General features: G+C 36.4%; 1 protein-coding gene across 9 annotated transcripts in view; it reads right to left on the bottom strand.

Moving 5' to 3' along the window:
* The window catches only part of MAGI2 (membrane associated guanylate kinase, WW and PDZ domain containing 2), a 675,337-nt gene that overhangs the window by 482,714 nt on the left and 176,178 nt on the right, over positions 1-16,445 (bottom strand). For all 9 annotated transcript variants that reach the window (XM_032442310.1, XM_032442308.1, XM_032442312.1 and 6 more), the window contains exon 2: positions 4,553-4,669. In XM_032442310.1, the coding sequence (XP_032298201.1) occupies positions 4,553-4,669 (117 nt within the window). The remainder of the gene's footprint in view (positions 1-4,552; positions 4,670-16,445) is intronic.

Below are 16,445 nucleotides of genomic sequence, written 5' to 3'. Positions count from 1 at the left end.
GATGTGGAAAACTGCAGCGCATAATGACTATATTTCTTGCCCTTGTTTGCACACACACAGAACTTGGCTGTCACAGACTGAACTTTTCTTCCTATGTACCTGAAAAATGTCTTAAATAAACCATTCTTTCTACAAGACCTCTGCATTAATAGTAATACAGCAATAAGCCAGGGCTGCATACCACTTCTTTCCATTTTCCATCATTGCTGTTTTTCTAAATGCAAACACGAGGAAGGAAACTTCTTTACTGCTTTTTTTTATTATTTCACATGATCACTTCTGACACACAGCCAGGTGTCTGGGCTGCGATCTCTACTCATGTATATCAGTGCAGTGGGATAGAGCCATTCATTTCAGCAAGCCCAATTACTACTGTCAATCTGAGGTTATATCCCAGAGGATATCAATGGTAATCTCTTCAAATTAATAGATGATTTTTTATTTCTATGAATCAGCTTGACACTGTTTGACTTCTTACAGTGTTATTTAATCAGACTGTCTTCCACTATCATTTCATATTCCCTGCCTGGGAGAAACATACAGACTATTTTAAATCACAACTCCACTATTTTGCAAATTCTTACAGAAGTGAAATTTGCAATTTATGGAAAGATATACTAAATGAAAAAGGTCTGGCCACGATGGTCACTATCAAAACTGTTTTCCTGCTACATATTATAATCAAAGCTTCATTCTTGCGAGGACACAAATTTAGAGCCATCTCTACTTACAGTAAGACTAGAAAAGTTCACACACACATGGCAACTGCAGTACAAAGCACATAGTGCAGTACAACTAAATGTTGTATGTCCATAGCATTCACAGTCTTAGATGCACTTCATGGCCTTCCTCTTGGCCAGACATAGACAGAAAATCAAGTATCACTTATCTATGTTTAACGTGTCTTACCAGTGACATTTTTTTATATTGTAATACACCTCAGTAGTCAGTGCCCCTAAACAACTTCTGAATAAATTTAAGTTATGAACATTGTGCTTAAAACCCATACAATGGAAAGGGGAGAAGAAAATGAGACATAGTTTAGTGAAATATTTCGAATACCTGTAAGCTTTTCTTTCCCAAATACTGTCTTTTATCATTCTTTGATTTCCTCTAAGATCCTCAGTATACTTCTTACCTGTATTACTTCAGGTTTCTCAGCATCTGAAGACCAGTCCTCCTGCTTGCATTTAAACAAGAGCTGAGTCTCGACAGAAGACCACTGTCTTTCTTTCAAAAGGTAATTTTCTTTTGTGGTGCTTGCAATATTTGCTTTCAGTTTCTGGCCTTCTCTATTGTAAGTTCTATTGCTTTTCTAACTAAGCTTCAAATTAACAGTACTTTTTCTTCATTTTCTTGTTCACGTATCAGTTTCATTACTGCTGTCACACAGCTCTGGGGACAGAGCTAATTAACATCTGCATCTCCAGTGTTGCAAACACAATTGTACTACATTCTCCCCTAGAATACACATATATAATTCCTGTTGACAATGCACTGAGAGTCATTTTCATAAGGCACTAAGAATGGCAATGGCTTATAGAAGACAACATTTGATTCTTAGGATTACATAGCCTTTTCCAATTTGGTAGAAAGCAGCACTGCAAAAATAAAAATAGAGAAACACAAGGAGCACAAAACCAAGCAGTCTGTCCCATTCATAGCAGGCAGTTTCAGAGGGCAGAACTGATCCACTGTGTTTCTATTTATCCATCCTTTAGTCAAGATGGCATAAAATACTATGTACTATTGAAATTTTTATCTAGTAAATTCCATCTTACCCATTTTCAATATATTTGGCTTATCCCGATTTAAAACAGGTATGTTTGCTTTCCTGATTCCTTGCTTCAGAGAAAGCACTGAACTTATTTCACGTAAGTGAAAAATGTATTAGTTTGGCCTGGAAAGCCAATGGTTGAGAAGCCAGCAGTCAAGTCCACTGCCCTTCCAGGGACAGCAGCAAAGAACAGTAAAAATTTAAGGTCAAACACTGTCTTATAAATGTTCTTCTGGTTCCACTGTCAATTGTCCCTCTGTAACTGAGAAAAGATTGCAGGTATGTTTGTTTTTTTTTTTAAAAGGGAAAAGGCTGCCACCTATTTGTCATTTATTTCCTCTTTATGTTACAGTTTTGCCATTGGAAATAAAGGTTGTATCATCTGCAGTTGGCTTTCTCTATATTATAATTTTTCTACACAAAAATTTGACCAACTGAATGCTGCTTTTGCTGTGTAAGCATCTGATGCAAGACTTGCAATGTGCATGTTAGTCAGTGCACATTATTCAGTGAACCTGTGGGCAATGTTGTTGCCAGTTAAAAACTACTGCTGCATGCTAAAGAAATCATCTCCCTACCTGCTATAGGGTTTGGAACCATTAATATCAGCCTACAGAGTATCACAAATTGACTGCTCAAAGGAGAAAATTTTGTAAACAATCACCCAAGAAAAGTAAGCTCACAATTCAAAAAATAACAATTGATTTATATAAGAATAAAAGAAAATAGTTTTCATAATTTTTTTTCTCCTAAATGTGAACACCAGAGACACCAGAGACTTCCTTAGCAAACCATGTAACACCCTGCCTACATTTTTAAATGTCTTTTTCTTAGATTACAGACATTTTCATAGGACTTTTAAGAGAATTTCCAATTAAACAGGAAACTCAGGCATGAGTACTATTTTTTTCTAATGCCACCATTGAAAACCATCTTCCACTCCACCCAAGATAACATACATCCAACGGAACTACTTACCTCACAACTGAGCTGCTTTCATCCCTGTCACTCTATTATTTTTTAAGGTTCTTACTTAGTTAAAACTGTTAAGATGATAATACAATAATCGGGAATCTATCCATATGCAATGACAGAGAAGATGGATTAATCACAGCAGAAAGGAAATGCAAATTTGTTTTACAGGTTGCAAAATCTTTGCCATTGTTTCTTTTTGAATGATAAATTTGCTCCTCTTGTTAAGGTATTTCTCTTGATCGATGAGAGTATTTGCTTATTGCCTTTATTAAAAATAAATAAATAAGCAAATCGACTTTTTCAGCATGTCCTTACTGCTCATGTGCAGTCCCTTTCACCTGTGTGCTATACTTGCAACATTGTTAGATCTTCCTTATCTTAAATCTGGATCTCCAGCATTAAGAAGTGTATGGCAGGACTATATTAAGTATATTCCTATGATAATAATCATCCAGGCATCCTAAGAAGTAGGATTTAACCTCAAAACTTCTTTGTACTTGCCTTTGCACTTCAACTCTGGTTCTCAGTACATTCAGACAAAGCTAATTCATCACAAACATTACAGAGATACAGTGTGTTTTGTATTATGTGTACTGGACACCTGAAGGTACATAGTCTTTAATTTTGTCTGCTCTTCTTTTCAAACCAAGGATGTATAGAGCTCTTGAAATTAAGACATTATATTTATCTATTTTCAGCTTTCAAAACAAAAGCAAAATAATTGAGCCTCCTTTTTGGCACCTCAAGGCCCCACTCTTCAATGCAGTGATAGAAGTTGTACAGTAGCATTCATAACAGAACACCTTTCGAAGACCACCCACCCACTGCCATATAAATAGTACAGTCAGTTATTCAGGACATCATCCTTTGTCTATCATTCCAGTGTCAAGCATGCAAATTCAAATATATACTTTTTTTTTCCTTTTCCTTTCTTCTCTTTTTCTTTCTTTTCTTTCTTTCTTTTTTCTTTTCTTTTCTTTTTTTGTTGTTTTTTTTTTGTTTGTTTTGTTTTTTGCAAATAACCAGATTTTTTAAATTAATTAATTAATTTGCCTACCAAGCAAATATTTTGAGGAAAGAATGCTGGAACTTTGTTCCACTGCAAATGATACTTTGCCTGTCAGCCAAGTAGACCTGTTCTGAAAAGCATGGCCCTGACAGTCTGTCATGCCTTATGTTACTTTGCTTAATTTCATGTCTCCTGCAAAAATAGACAATTTCAGCAGCTATAAAAATGATTTTAGAGGTTTCAATATACCTTAGATATAGATATGGTTGACTCACAGAACAGTAAGAGAATGTGTACGTGCTTTACAAACTTTCACTGCCATGCCTATTGCATTTCCCAATTTACATGTTTCCTCTATTGCCTTTATGCATTTTGAACTCCAAAGCACTATTATGTAAAGTATAACAGTGTGAAATGCGAAGCAGATCAAACTCTTTCTGTTGGACATCAATTTAACCAGCCCAGAAAACTGTTCTTTTCCCTTAATTTGTGCCTTCTACAACTACAGAAGAAAAAGATTATTACTCTACAGCCAGTTTATTAGAGATACAACTATGAAAACATAAAGCAATTTCAGATATTAACTCAGAATTAGACAGTTCATTTCTTCCGCAATAATGTGGAAGACATAAACCAACCCACTAATCTCTTTACAGGAAGACTGATTCCAGTACAGTTCACCTCTTAACACTTCGTAAATGGCCTCAGCAGCATTAACTCATATAGTCAGTTGCCAGTAAGAAAACAGATTTATTTACATAAACGTATACATGAATGTCCACCCTACTCACATGGCACAGTGCGGAGGTAGAGATTGTCCCTTATGATCTGCTGGAGCTCATGGTCTACCGAACCTTTCTGGAACCGTAAATTGAGGTAGTGACGAAGGTCCTTATCAACAATGCCTCCTGTCAAGGAAGAGAAAATGAAAGAATGATTTAAAAATATATTGCTTTAATGGAAGCAATGAATCACTTGTAAAGTCTTGGTAGCTCATTTTCCTTCATATTTCTGTCAAGACAGATGACAGAAGCACAAAGCTTTCCAGTTAAGGTATGCAGTTGATATAATACTACTTAGTATTGATGACAGTATAAAGGTTAAAAACAGTTAATGACAACTGGCTAAAGTTGTTCAGAAAATACAGTCAAGAAGTCATTTTTTTTCCTGCACAAACTGGTAACATTAATATTATTATGTAAGTACATGCATATATGTATATCTTAACGCTACATTATCAGGTATAATGTTCCTTGTGACCATGGAACAATTTCCTACCCATTTATTATACAAAAAACACTTCATTCAAAATGTCTTGGCAATGTTCAGTGTTTTTTGTCCAAGTGCAGCCAGAATAAAATGCAGCTGAACTAATTGTTAGCTGCAATTAATGACCATGCAAATATAATAAAATCCTTTGTGTTATTTCTTACCAGTAGTGCTCACACCTGAAAAAGAGACTATAGCAAACAATAGTACATATTTTATTTTCATCAACGAAAAGAGTCATTACTAATACAATATTTTAGCATGATACTGCAAATATAAATGGAAAACAAAATTGAGATAAAGTACTCTGTATTTACCACTCTTAACATATGTCTAGAACAAAACAACCTTAAGTATTGTTCAGCTAATGACGAGCGTAACTTGTTCTACTATCAAAGACACAACAGCGTCAAATCCAACATGATTCATAAACCTTTCCTGATAGAATCCCTCTTCATTTTCTTTACCGTGGAGTATGCATCATGCTTATAATTACAGGGGAAAAATCTACAAATAACTGCATTTCTTCCCCCTCTGCAATACAGACATAAGAAAAGTATAGAAAATCTTTACAGCACTGCATTCTGACACATATTGCCAAGATGAGAAATTGCAATCAGATTGATCTCTAACTTGTTGCTTCATAAATTTAACCTTAAAATACCTTTTGGAAATGGCATTTGCTATTGAAACAGCTGCCAAAAGTCTGATCGACTCGGTCTCTGTAAAGATTTTCCATAAAAAGGAACAAAAAACATTCCCACCTAATTATTTGAAAGTCACTGCTGAGTACAAAGGCTAATAAATTAAAATACATTTCTCCTTATAGCTACTCCTATTTATCTCTCAATTACAAATCTGTAATCTCATTATTGCTGTTCCTTTGTCAACAACTTCAAAACCTTTTGCTTCAGGTTTATGAAAAAGCTTATAAATAATTTCTGTCCTCTTTGGCTCAAGGCAACAGCAACAGACTTTAATTAAAAATAATAATAATTATAAAAAAAAGAAAGAAAGAAAGAAAGAAAGAAAGAAAGAAAGAAAGAAAGAAAGAAAGAAAGAAAGAAAGAAAGAAAGAAAGAAAGAAAGAAANAGAAAGAAAGAAAGAAAGAAAGAAAGAAAGAAAGAAAGAAAGAAAGAAAGAAAGAAAGAAAGAAAGAAAGAAAGAAAGAAAGAAAGAAAGAAAAAAAAATAGAAAAAAGCCCAAAAGCCCACTCTCATAGCAAACATGAAGTAATACCTGTGTGCCCAGTTTCCAGGTCCTGAGAACCTCCATACAGATCTCTTTATCCAGGATCCAGATTAAGCCACTTAGTGCACTACTTTGGTACCACTATTTTTTTTTTTCTAGTAACAGTCTCTGTTTGCAGATGAGACCATCCTTACTTATGCTTATGTTTTTGGTTTTTTTTTTTGTTTGTTTGTTTTTACAAGATTTCAGTGGAGGTGAATACTAGAGGATGCTGCAGAAATATATTCTGCTCCTGATTGGATTTTGCTGTCCTTTCTGATCAGCTGCAGAGAGTAAAGGTCCTGCAGCTCTTGCTCTTCTTGCTCTAATATACAGAACATGCCCAGTGATGCACATGCTTTGTGGCAGCCCGAGAAAATGCCAGCTCAAGAACAACAGCTGCAGCCTGCCCACTGACATAAACCTGAATCATTCAACTTATGACATAAGTAAGTTTAGAAGCCTACACATATTTCTGACCCTCAAAGTTAGTTTTTTTGTTTTGTTTCAAACACAGACATTTACTTGACCATGTCATTCCAAACTGGAGTATAATAATGTATACTACTAAGAGTACTTACAAGGGGACATGTGTACAGCCTTCTATTTGTTACAAACAGTTTTAGATAGGAAAAGTTTTTAACAAAAGTAAGATGCATTGAATTATAGAATGGTTTGGGTTAGAAGGGACCTTTAAGCTTATCTAGTTCCAACCCCTTGCTATGGGCAGGGACACCTGCCTCTAGACCAGGTTGCTCACAGCCCCATCCAGCCTGGCCTTCAATGCTTCCAGGGAGGGGGCATTCTCAGCTTCACCGGGCAACCTGTTCCAGTGCCTCACCACTCTCACAGTAAATAATTTCTTACTAATATCTAGACAAAATCCACACTCTTCCAGTTTAAAACCATTTTCCCTCATCCCATCACTACCTGCCCTTATAAAAAGTCCCTCCCCAGCTTTCCTGTAGGCCCCTTTCAGGTACTGGAAGGCTGCTCTAAGGTCTCCTTGGAGCTTTCTCTTCTCTGAGCCAAAGAGCCCCAGCTCTCTCAGACTATCCTAATAGGGGAGGTGCTCCAGCCTGCTGAAGATTTGCAGATTGCATGGGAGAAAAAAAAGGAACTTAATAGCTTTCTAAAATAAGTGAAACATACATTTATTTTCTTAATATCCGAGTACATACTGTAACATGAGCAAAGTCTATTTTAAAGAGCAGTCAGATGAACTATAGACAGCATCTGTACTGTCAACAAATTTCCTTCTTTAAAAGTCATTCTGTTTTCTGACCTTACTGGCATTTTTCAGTTCTTTGGGCATAAGCTACCTTTTTGTTGTATCTGGCATAGCAATGAATTTTATAGACTGGAAAGTGTTAAAAAATAAAACCATTCCACAGTCCAGAACAGCAGATGCAATACTTTTAATTCATTCCTCAGTTGTCACTTTTTTGATTTCCCCCCTAGAAACCTTTGTGCTTTACCAGATGCTTGTCAGAAGCATACTTGATTTGACTCCAGATGTGCTTTCTAGATATTTATAATGCTCAACAGGAGCATTTGAGCAGCCTAATCCTTTTAAAGTACAAGTAGAAGAACGCCTAACAACTGCAGTTTGGGGCTCTACGCAGCTGCAGTGATACACAAGAATGCAAAATAGCCATGATTTAACAGCAGTGAAATAGATTTCAAAATAGACAACTTAGAAATCAAGAATAACATAAGAGGAGGAATAATGGAACCACATCCTTGAAAATGTTGAAAAATGTTATCAGTTGGTTTACTTCCACAGGGGAAAAAAGAAGGAAATTTAAGGACACTGTCAAAAAGCAATCAGCAGCAGTTTTACAGAAAGTAACAGTACATCTATACTTTGTGGTACAATGTAATCCAGGTAGACAAGTGTCCGGTACCCAGGACTGACTGGATTTCTGGTAAATTCAGCCTTCCATTACCTTCCCTTTTCATTGTCTATCTAAAATCATTAAGGTGTTCCAAATTCCTGATATGCACCTAGTCCTGTAGCTTCCTCATATTCCCTGAAGACCACAGCAGAGCACCTCAAAAGGCTCAGAGGCTGCCAGTGCCTGTAGCACTGCACCACCAGCCCCAGGGCAGCTCAACAGAGCTCAGAAACAAGGAGCTCACAAAGGCCACATCCTGCTCACTGTACATGGCAGTGAAAAGAGGAATCCTGTTGCATGTCGAGGGTGTTACACAGCACAAGTAATCAAAACCCAGCCCACAGACCATAATTAAAAATGTTCCTTGGGCACTGTCACAGGAGGAGGCTGATAACTCCATGATGGAACATTCAAAAGCTTCCAGCAATTTGGGTATTTTTTCTTTCTTTATTTTTTCACTAGAGGCTTCAGTTTCATTTCGCGCCAATGAATCCCATTACTTTGGTAGCTGGGAAATAAACATTTCCAGCGATGGCCTCCTTCAGAGAAGGGGTCAGGGAAAGGGTCTGCACCAGAGGGCAGAGGGCATGGAACAGGCTGCCCAGGGCAGAGATCACAGTACTGTTGGAGTACAAGAAGTGCTTGTACTTGCTCTCAGATAATGGATTTGAAGTCTAGGTGGTCCCGTGTAAAGCCAGGAGCTGGGCTCAGCAGGGTTCTGTAAATATTCCTGGCTTGAAAAATATATGATTAAGCAAACTCTAATGTCTAGATTTGGAACTGTAAATGTCCTTTGTCTGATAATAACAAAGGAAGTAACTTTGTACACATACCTTGTTGAAACAGTTTATACTAAAAGATTAAGGGCATTCTATCTCCCTTCTATTGCTCTACTTCCACAAAACCAAGTGTTTTCAAAAAACTTCCTTTTCCAACTGCAAACACATGACACATACCTTCAGCCAGGTCAAATGCTCTGACTGAGCAACCTTTTACTATATTCAGCATGACTATTTGACTTGAGAGTCTCACCCCAAATATTTGTTCAGGTGCTATAGAGGAGCTTTATATTTCTAAGATGATGTGCCCCCATGGACATCTGACAAGACATTTTTTCTGTTCCTCTCCAGTAGAAGACTTACCATTTAGTGCATGCCGGAATAATTTCTCTTTCATTATTCACAGATGATCCAACTGACCTCTCAACCATTAGTCCAAATTATTCACTAATTATCATTAGCCCCAAATGGTTTCTTTATCCATTAGTCCAAACACATTATTTAAAACAGACATTGAGAATATCTGGTTTAATAGTTCTTTTCTCTACTGTTGAGAGGAAGTAAGTCTTTTGTTCATGAAAGTAGCTGCAATTTATTTATTTATTTATTTTTGTGAAAGACTATCATGGCTATCATAAATAAAAGGCTGTTATGCAGCTTAATTGCTCATTTCTGATTTTTTTAAATTTAATTTTTAAAAAATGGTCCAGTGCAGAGGATGGTTCCCTGATTGGGAATCGAACCTGGCTCCTCATTGCAAGTTCCCTATGGTAACTGAACATACTTTAAACAAAAGAATGATCACCACATCTATCCAGATTTTTTTTTCCCCAGATGGTCTTTCAGGACAAGAGTAACGTTCTCCCCAGACAGCTACTCTTAACTCATAACTAAGTTCTTGAATGAAACATAAGATATGTCCACCAGGTATTGTTTTCAATAGCTGAATGATATTTTATTACAATAAGCTTCAAATAAAATCCATTAAAAATCATTAATTAAAGGAGAGTTGATGTTTAACATCATTGATATGAACACTTAAGCAGAAGTTCTTGTGAACTGATTAATAAAGATGTCATTTATTTAACATTTTGGAGCTAGTATGAAATTATTGACTTTAACTTTTTTTTTTTTTATTTATTTTATTTTTCTTACCTACTAACAGTAACAAAAAATAAAATATTTTTAAGACAGTATGAAAATTTTTGAGTAATAACAAAATATGGGTAGGATTTTACAAGGACTGGTTAAAAACACAACCCATAACTAAACCTATTACTTAAAGGAAACATATCTAGAGCTAAAAGGAGCTTTGACTTATCCTTGTATACTGTGCGTATCCAATCCCGGAAGTTACTTTAAGTTTCCACACTAAATACATAATCACCATAACATATTCTGAAAAAAGTACGATTACACTCATAAGTTATAAAAAGCATGTACCATATTCTAGTTATATCTGAAGATTGCACGTTATTATTTTTAAATCTTTTCTACCTCTATATTAAACTCTGTGAGTCTTCTTTAAACTCATGTCTTCGACCACTACCTTCAGCCAAATCTGAAATCAAATGTCTTATCTTGAAAGTCTCAAAACGTGATGGGTGAGCTACCCATCTTACTGTAGACCATACAGTAAGATAAATTGTTGCATCCATCAGCTGCAAGCTCTTAAATAAGAGTGAGGAGGAGTGGAGCCTGGATATATCTGCTGCAGTCACTCAGGTGCATTGCTTGCACCTGAACCTCTTAAGTTGGCTGTGCATTCTCACCCGGTGCTCAACCATTAGTTCAGGCTGCGACCCAGCAATTACACTGCAGCCTACTATTTGTAATCGTTCCTTCTCTTTCTGTGTATTTACTATACCAGTGTATTTTTATTGATATATTATATAGGATATACATATGCACTGTACCTATACATACTCTGACACTTCTATCCTTAGATGCCATGTTTTATTTCCTTCTCTTAGCATTCAAAATTTAAGGATTTAGAACTCAGGAGCATAGGGCCTATGGGATAAATTGCAGAGGGATGACACAGAATGTAGACTGCATTAACAATAAAATAAAATCTAGCCTAATACTGAATAATTACCTCCAGAACATTCTATAAACTCAGTGAAAGTTATGTTCCTCCTGCTCTTCCTGGAAGAGGAGACAGGCTGAGGTTTGTATACTCCCTGACCAAAGTGCACTGCCTGCCTTGCTGAGGATGGAGGCAGCTCACTGCCTGAGGACAACACATATTTAGTTTTCTGCCATCTTTCATCTGCCTGGAGGCAGGTGCTACTAGGCAGTTTGTGATTAGACCAATGGACACCCTGCAGTAGCAACAAGGGGCTATCAGGGATAGAGTCTTCCTTGGAATAATGTGAAAACATAACTTGCATTGAATAATCTTCTTAGTTTATCAGCTAAACTCAAGCATACATTTGAAATATATGATCCCAGTTTGCACTGTGCTTGTAGTGTAAGAGTGATCTGCACAGTTCTAAGAGACTGTGACCATTGAGTTAAATGTATCTGTGTTTTGTATCTTTTGTTTCTTGTTTCTGATTATTGAGCTACAGGTCTTAATAAAATATTGAATCTCCAGACATGCCTTCCATTGTGAAACCAGCTGCAGCATATTTCACAGTCTGCTGACAGCATGTAACATTGACTTAAAGATAGGCACTCCCAAGTTAACCTCAGAGAACTGCCATTTAAGTAGTAAAACTGTTTTGTAGCTCTGCTGTTCAGAGGTACTTTGCTTTAGTCCCTGTAGTTAATTGACTGCTTAAAACAGTTATTGACTGCAGTCACTGGGAAAACCATTATGTAATTGTCTGGTAAAATAAATTCAAGCTACATATCATGAAAGGACAGTTTGGGGGCACTTTCAGTTAGTTTCAGATAAATGTTTTTAGTTGTATGTTTTAGTTGGTAGATGTATAAATAAAGTAGAAAAGTAAGAAAGCTGCTACCCAGGCTCTCTGGAAATGAACTGCCATATAATCTGTTTTTTGAAATTCACTAAAGCAGCACTTCCTCATTATGGAACAGAGCTATTTGTAGGTACCTCCAATATATTGTTGATTTGAATGATTACTTACGCATAAACATTAATGATTGCTACTGAGATATTTAAAAGTCTAATTGTTCCTACAAGAGTTACTTAAAGGGAAATAATTACCTCTGCAGATGTTTTTGAAAACCACTGACTACGTTGTAAGGCATCATAGATTTACTTAAAAGTGAGAATCTCAAAAATGACTCTCTCAGCTTGCACAGTCAGAGCCTAGGATACACATCTCATCTTGAAATTTGAACATATTGACAGAACTCTTCAAAGAGTCCTTACTTACTACCAGGCATTGAGATGCTCCCAGTCATAGAAAAAAATCTTTGTATTTGGACAAAGTGCACCACAGCAGGACTTGAATCTTGTTAAAGCCACTGTTTGCTATGCAACCTAACTCCCAAATACAGCTCCCAAAGAAAAAACATAGAAAGCTCCCAGCTGACTTCAACAAGAAAAGTTGCAACATGGAAATAAAACACCTTACAGATATTCTTCTAAAGACAAACCCTTGGAAAATTGATGGCCCATAAAGCTGAAAACTCACTGAATAAGGTTAACCAGATGCTGGCTGTAGCATACTAAAAGCATTTGAATAGAACTAAGAAGCTTGCTTTGAGCTTCAGGAAAACACTTTTATGTATACTGGGCTGAATACATTGCCAGGAAGCTGTTTTGGATTCTAGGAAAATTCACATTAGCCACAGATGTCCAATAGAAAAGTCAATGGAGGGAACATAAGAATTTTATCATTTAATCAAACGGTATCAGAATATTCCCTTTTACGTCTATATATTTGGAAAACAAAAACCACGCTTCTCTCTGTGTGCTGCTTACTTACACGCTCATTAGAAACATGCAGTCACAAATTGACTTGTCTGGAATAGCTGAAATGGGAAAGCATTAATCTCTGATATCTCTAATATCTAATAATGGTGATAAGTGGGCACATTCATTCTGGCTGGGTACAAATTATGTCTCATTGTGTCAGCTTAATTCTCGGTGCTGTAAGGGTGAGTCACCTAACACAGAAACCCCAGTGCCCCTCCTGAGGTCATCAGGTGGAAAAGCAACTGTATTGCTAAGAACACTCACAAAAAAGAGCATATTTAGACATTTCTTCTCAGGAACCAACCACCTACATCATAATTGTACCCAAAGCCATCTTTGTTCTCTGCATCCAGTTCTCTCTGGTCTCTGCCCTGAGCTACTTGCTCTTAAAAAATGGTGTTGAGAACTACACGGACAGATCTTCAGTCTTACTTCATTAAGAATTTATTACTGGTTTCATTAGTTAAGCAAAATTAGAACTAGAATGTGTTCTAGAATAATCTTAGAAATATTTTCTCATTCTTGCTTTGTGACTGGTAAGACCAGCTCCTCTTAATAGTAGGCAGCTCCTCGTCTTTAATGAAAAAGTTATTGTTCTGTTTAATATTCTTGTTTTCCATGAATACAGACATAAGTTCATCCACTAGGGACACTAATATTCTTTCTCACTAAAACTCTTTTAGTTTTATCTTCTTTGTGGAAGACAATTGCAGTGGAACTTTGAGGCTTGACAGTTCCTTGAATAAAATATGAAAGACTGGATTGGAATAGTTGCATAGTTCTACCAGACTTGAATTATTTGAAAGATATTCTGCTTAAATCATAACTGCACAATTTTAATTGCTGCAGATAGAGACTTTTTTCCTTACTTCTGGAAATAATATTGCCATATTAATAGGCTGTGAATTGTGAACTGACATTTTGTAAAAAGAGAAAGATTACTCTGGGTAAAAAATCCCAGTAACACACAATTTATGAGGAAAGCAAGCTAACGGAGGCTGCCATCATATGAATTCTAATAATAGTTACAAAGTGTGATTTAGGTTAGTATCTGAGTCATGCAAGCTCACTTTTTTCAAGTCTTTATAGCATCTCAGTCTGAAACAATAATGTACTGAGAAAATCACATCATAATACATTATTTCCTGTTTTTTTAAAAGCTTGCTGCATAAATAGCAGATCACCATTCTGCACACATTATACTCCTGATGCTTATAAAGTGCAAACTCAGTCTGCAATGGATAAACTTAGTTTTGAAAGCAGAGTTACAAAAATCATTGCTAACCTTTGAAACTGTTACACATATATGTAATCAGACACAAAACCTTCACCCAAAAAACTGGTTTCTCAAATCAAGTTTCATGGCATTAATTTCAAGTCAAAGCAAGAGCAAAACACTAAAAACTGTGATGAGAGGGGGTAATAGGAAATTATTAAGACAATACTTCTGGAAATAATATTGCCATATTAATATGCAATAGCCAGATGAGCAGTTGAAGTAATATTTAGAGCTTTACAAATAGGCAGGAGTCTTAATCCCATAGAAAGTTATCACATACATATTTCTAAGGCTATATATTACTCAGGTTTTTAATTTCACACTGACTTGTGAATTAAAAGCCTTTTAACCAAAAGGCTTTTTATTTTTATTTTTTCTTTTTTCCTTGCTGAGGGTAGGAAATGAGTTTGAGAAAGAAAAAAGAAGACACAGCTATACTTATATATATACTTATATATATATAAGGTGTTTGCCTGGTTTTGAAGGAAGGCTGAAAGAGTACTAATTCATCAGTGAAGCATCTTTTATTGTGACAAACTTATTAGCTATTGTAACATGGGAGCACGACAGACATTATCACTTACCTTGGTATAAAAAAAAAAAAAAAAAAAAAAGTTATTTTCCATCATAATCCATCACACTGGTCAAGCTTCAAAGAAGTGCAGTAAAAGTACAATCAAATCAGTATATGTTTTGTAAAAGTCATACCTCAATTCAAAAAAATATCAGCAAAATAAAATTATTGAGATCCTAATAGTACTATGTAATACCATGAATTGAGTTTTCTACAGAATGTTGCTACAACTTTTTTGACCTATTTTTGTATTGCTTAAATCCAGTAATATTCACAGAATCACATAATGGCTTTGTCTGGAAGGGATCTTTAAGGATAGTCCAGTCCAAACTCCCTGCCCCACGCAGAGATATCTCTCACTAGCTCTGACTGCCCAAAGTCTCATCTAATCTGGCCTTGAACAACTCCAAGCATAGGGAATTCACATCTCTGGTACCCTGTTCTAGTGCTTCACACCCTCAGGGTAAAATATGTCTTTCTCATATCCAACATAAAACTATTGTCTTACAATTAAAAGTTTTTCCTCTTGTCCTGTGATTACAGATCCTGGTAAAAAGTCTTTTTCCATCTCTCTTATAAGTCCTCTTCATAAACTGAAAGACTTCAGTAACATCTCTGTGGAGCTTTCTCTTCTCCAGGCTGAACAACCCCAAATCACTCAGCCTATCTTAACAGGAAGGTGCTCCTGCCCTCTGACAATCTTCATGGCCTCCGGACCAGCTCAGTTACAGATATCAGGGTATTTCACATCAGAGAAATTGTTCTGGGTCCAGATAAATTATTCTGGGTCCAGCTTTGGGCCATTACGATCAGCACTCTGGCAAATGCTTAGGCAAAATAAAGGAAAAACCAAGGTACCTGCCATAAGGGGCTGGATCTTCCAGCTGCTGCATTGCTCTAGCTCTGCCTCTGAATTACTCACTTAGGATGCAATTCCTACATTCCTTCTAGTTTGCACATGGAGACAAAACAATAGCAAGATAAAATACAAGCAAAAAAACAACACCAAATGCAACAGGAAGATTTCCATATGATCAAACAATTATTTTTACATAATTCCTGCTTACTGTTTTCTATGTAGTGCCAACAACATTCTTAACTTATAGACATGGATGACATGAATTACTGTCACTGTATTAGTCGACACAAGCAGAGCCCCTGCATGCAAACACAAGGTATTTTCAAATTACCTTGTTTTCAAACAGCTACAAAAATAGGTTTGATTTTTTAAATTAAAAAAGAAAAAAAGAAAGTCTATGCAGTGACAATAAGCACTTTCAAGCTGCCATATGTTGCTAAGCCCAGAAGACAAAAGTATTTAGGCAATCAAGGCTACCTTTTGTGTACAGTACTTCAGCATGAAAGGACAGTGCTTGCTTTTAGAGCACTGAACCAGGTGCACAGTACATGAAGAAGCTCCTATGTTCTGGGACAGTCTTAGCTGAGTCCCCTTCTCAGAAATGTACAAGACCAAAAGAGATACTGCATATTATGCAAAATTACACTGTGCAAAATATGTGGGCTTATGTAATATGCTTCAACAAAGAAATAAAATGCTCCTGTTCCCAGGCACTGCATTCAGGCAGATGGTGGTACTCCAGCAAGATCATGCACTTTGCCCACAGAGAAGTGATGCCCTCAACCTCTAGGGAAGAGACTGCTGCTGTACTTCTATGATGCCCCAGTCTACTGAGTCACAGAGCAAAATGCAGCATTACAGCTGGACTAAAATCACATCTTCATCCCCAGGAGCAGGAGG

The sequence above is a fragment of the Coturnix japonica genome, chromosome 1 (assembly GCF_001577835.2).
Source record: "Coturnix japonica isolate 7356 chromosome 1, Coturnix japonica 2.1, whole genome shotgun sequence".
Lineage (NCBI taxonomy): Eukaryota > Metazoa > Chordata > Aves > Galliformes > Phasianidae > Coturnix > Coturnix japonica.
The sequence above is the reverse complement of the archived record's forward strand: the minus strand, read 5'-3'. Positions and strand labels throughout refer to the sequence as shown.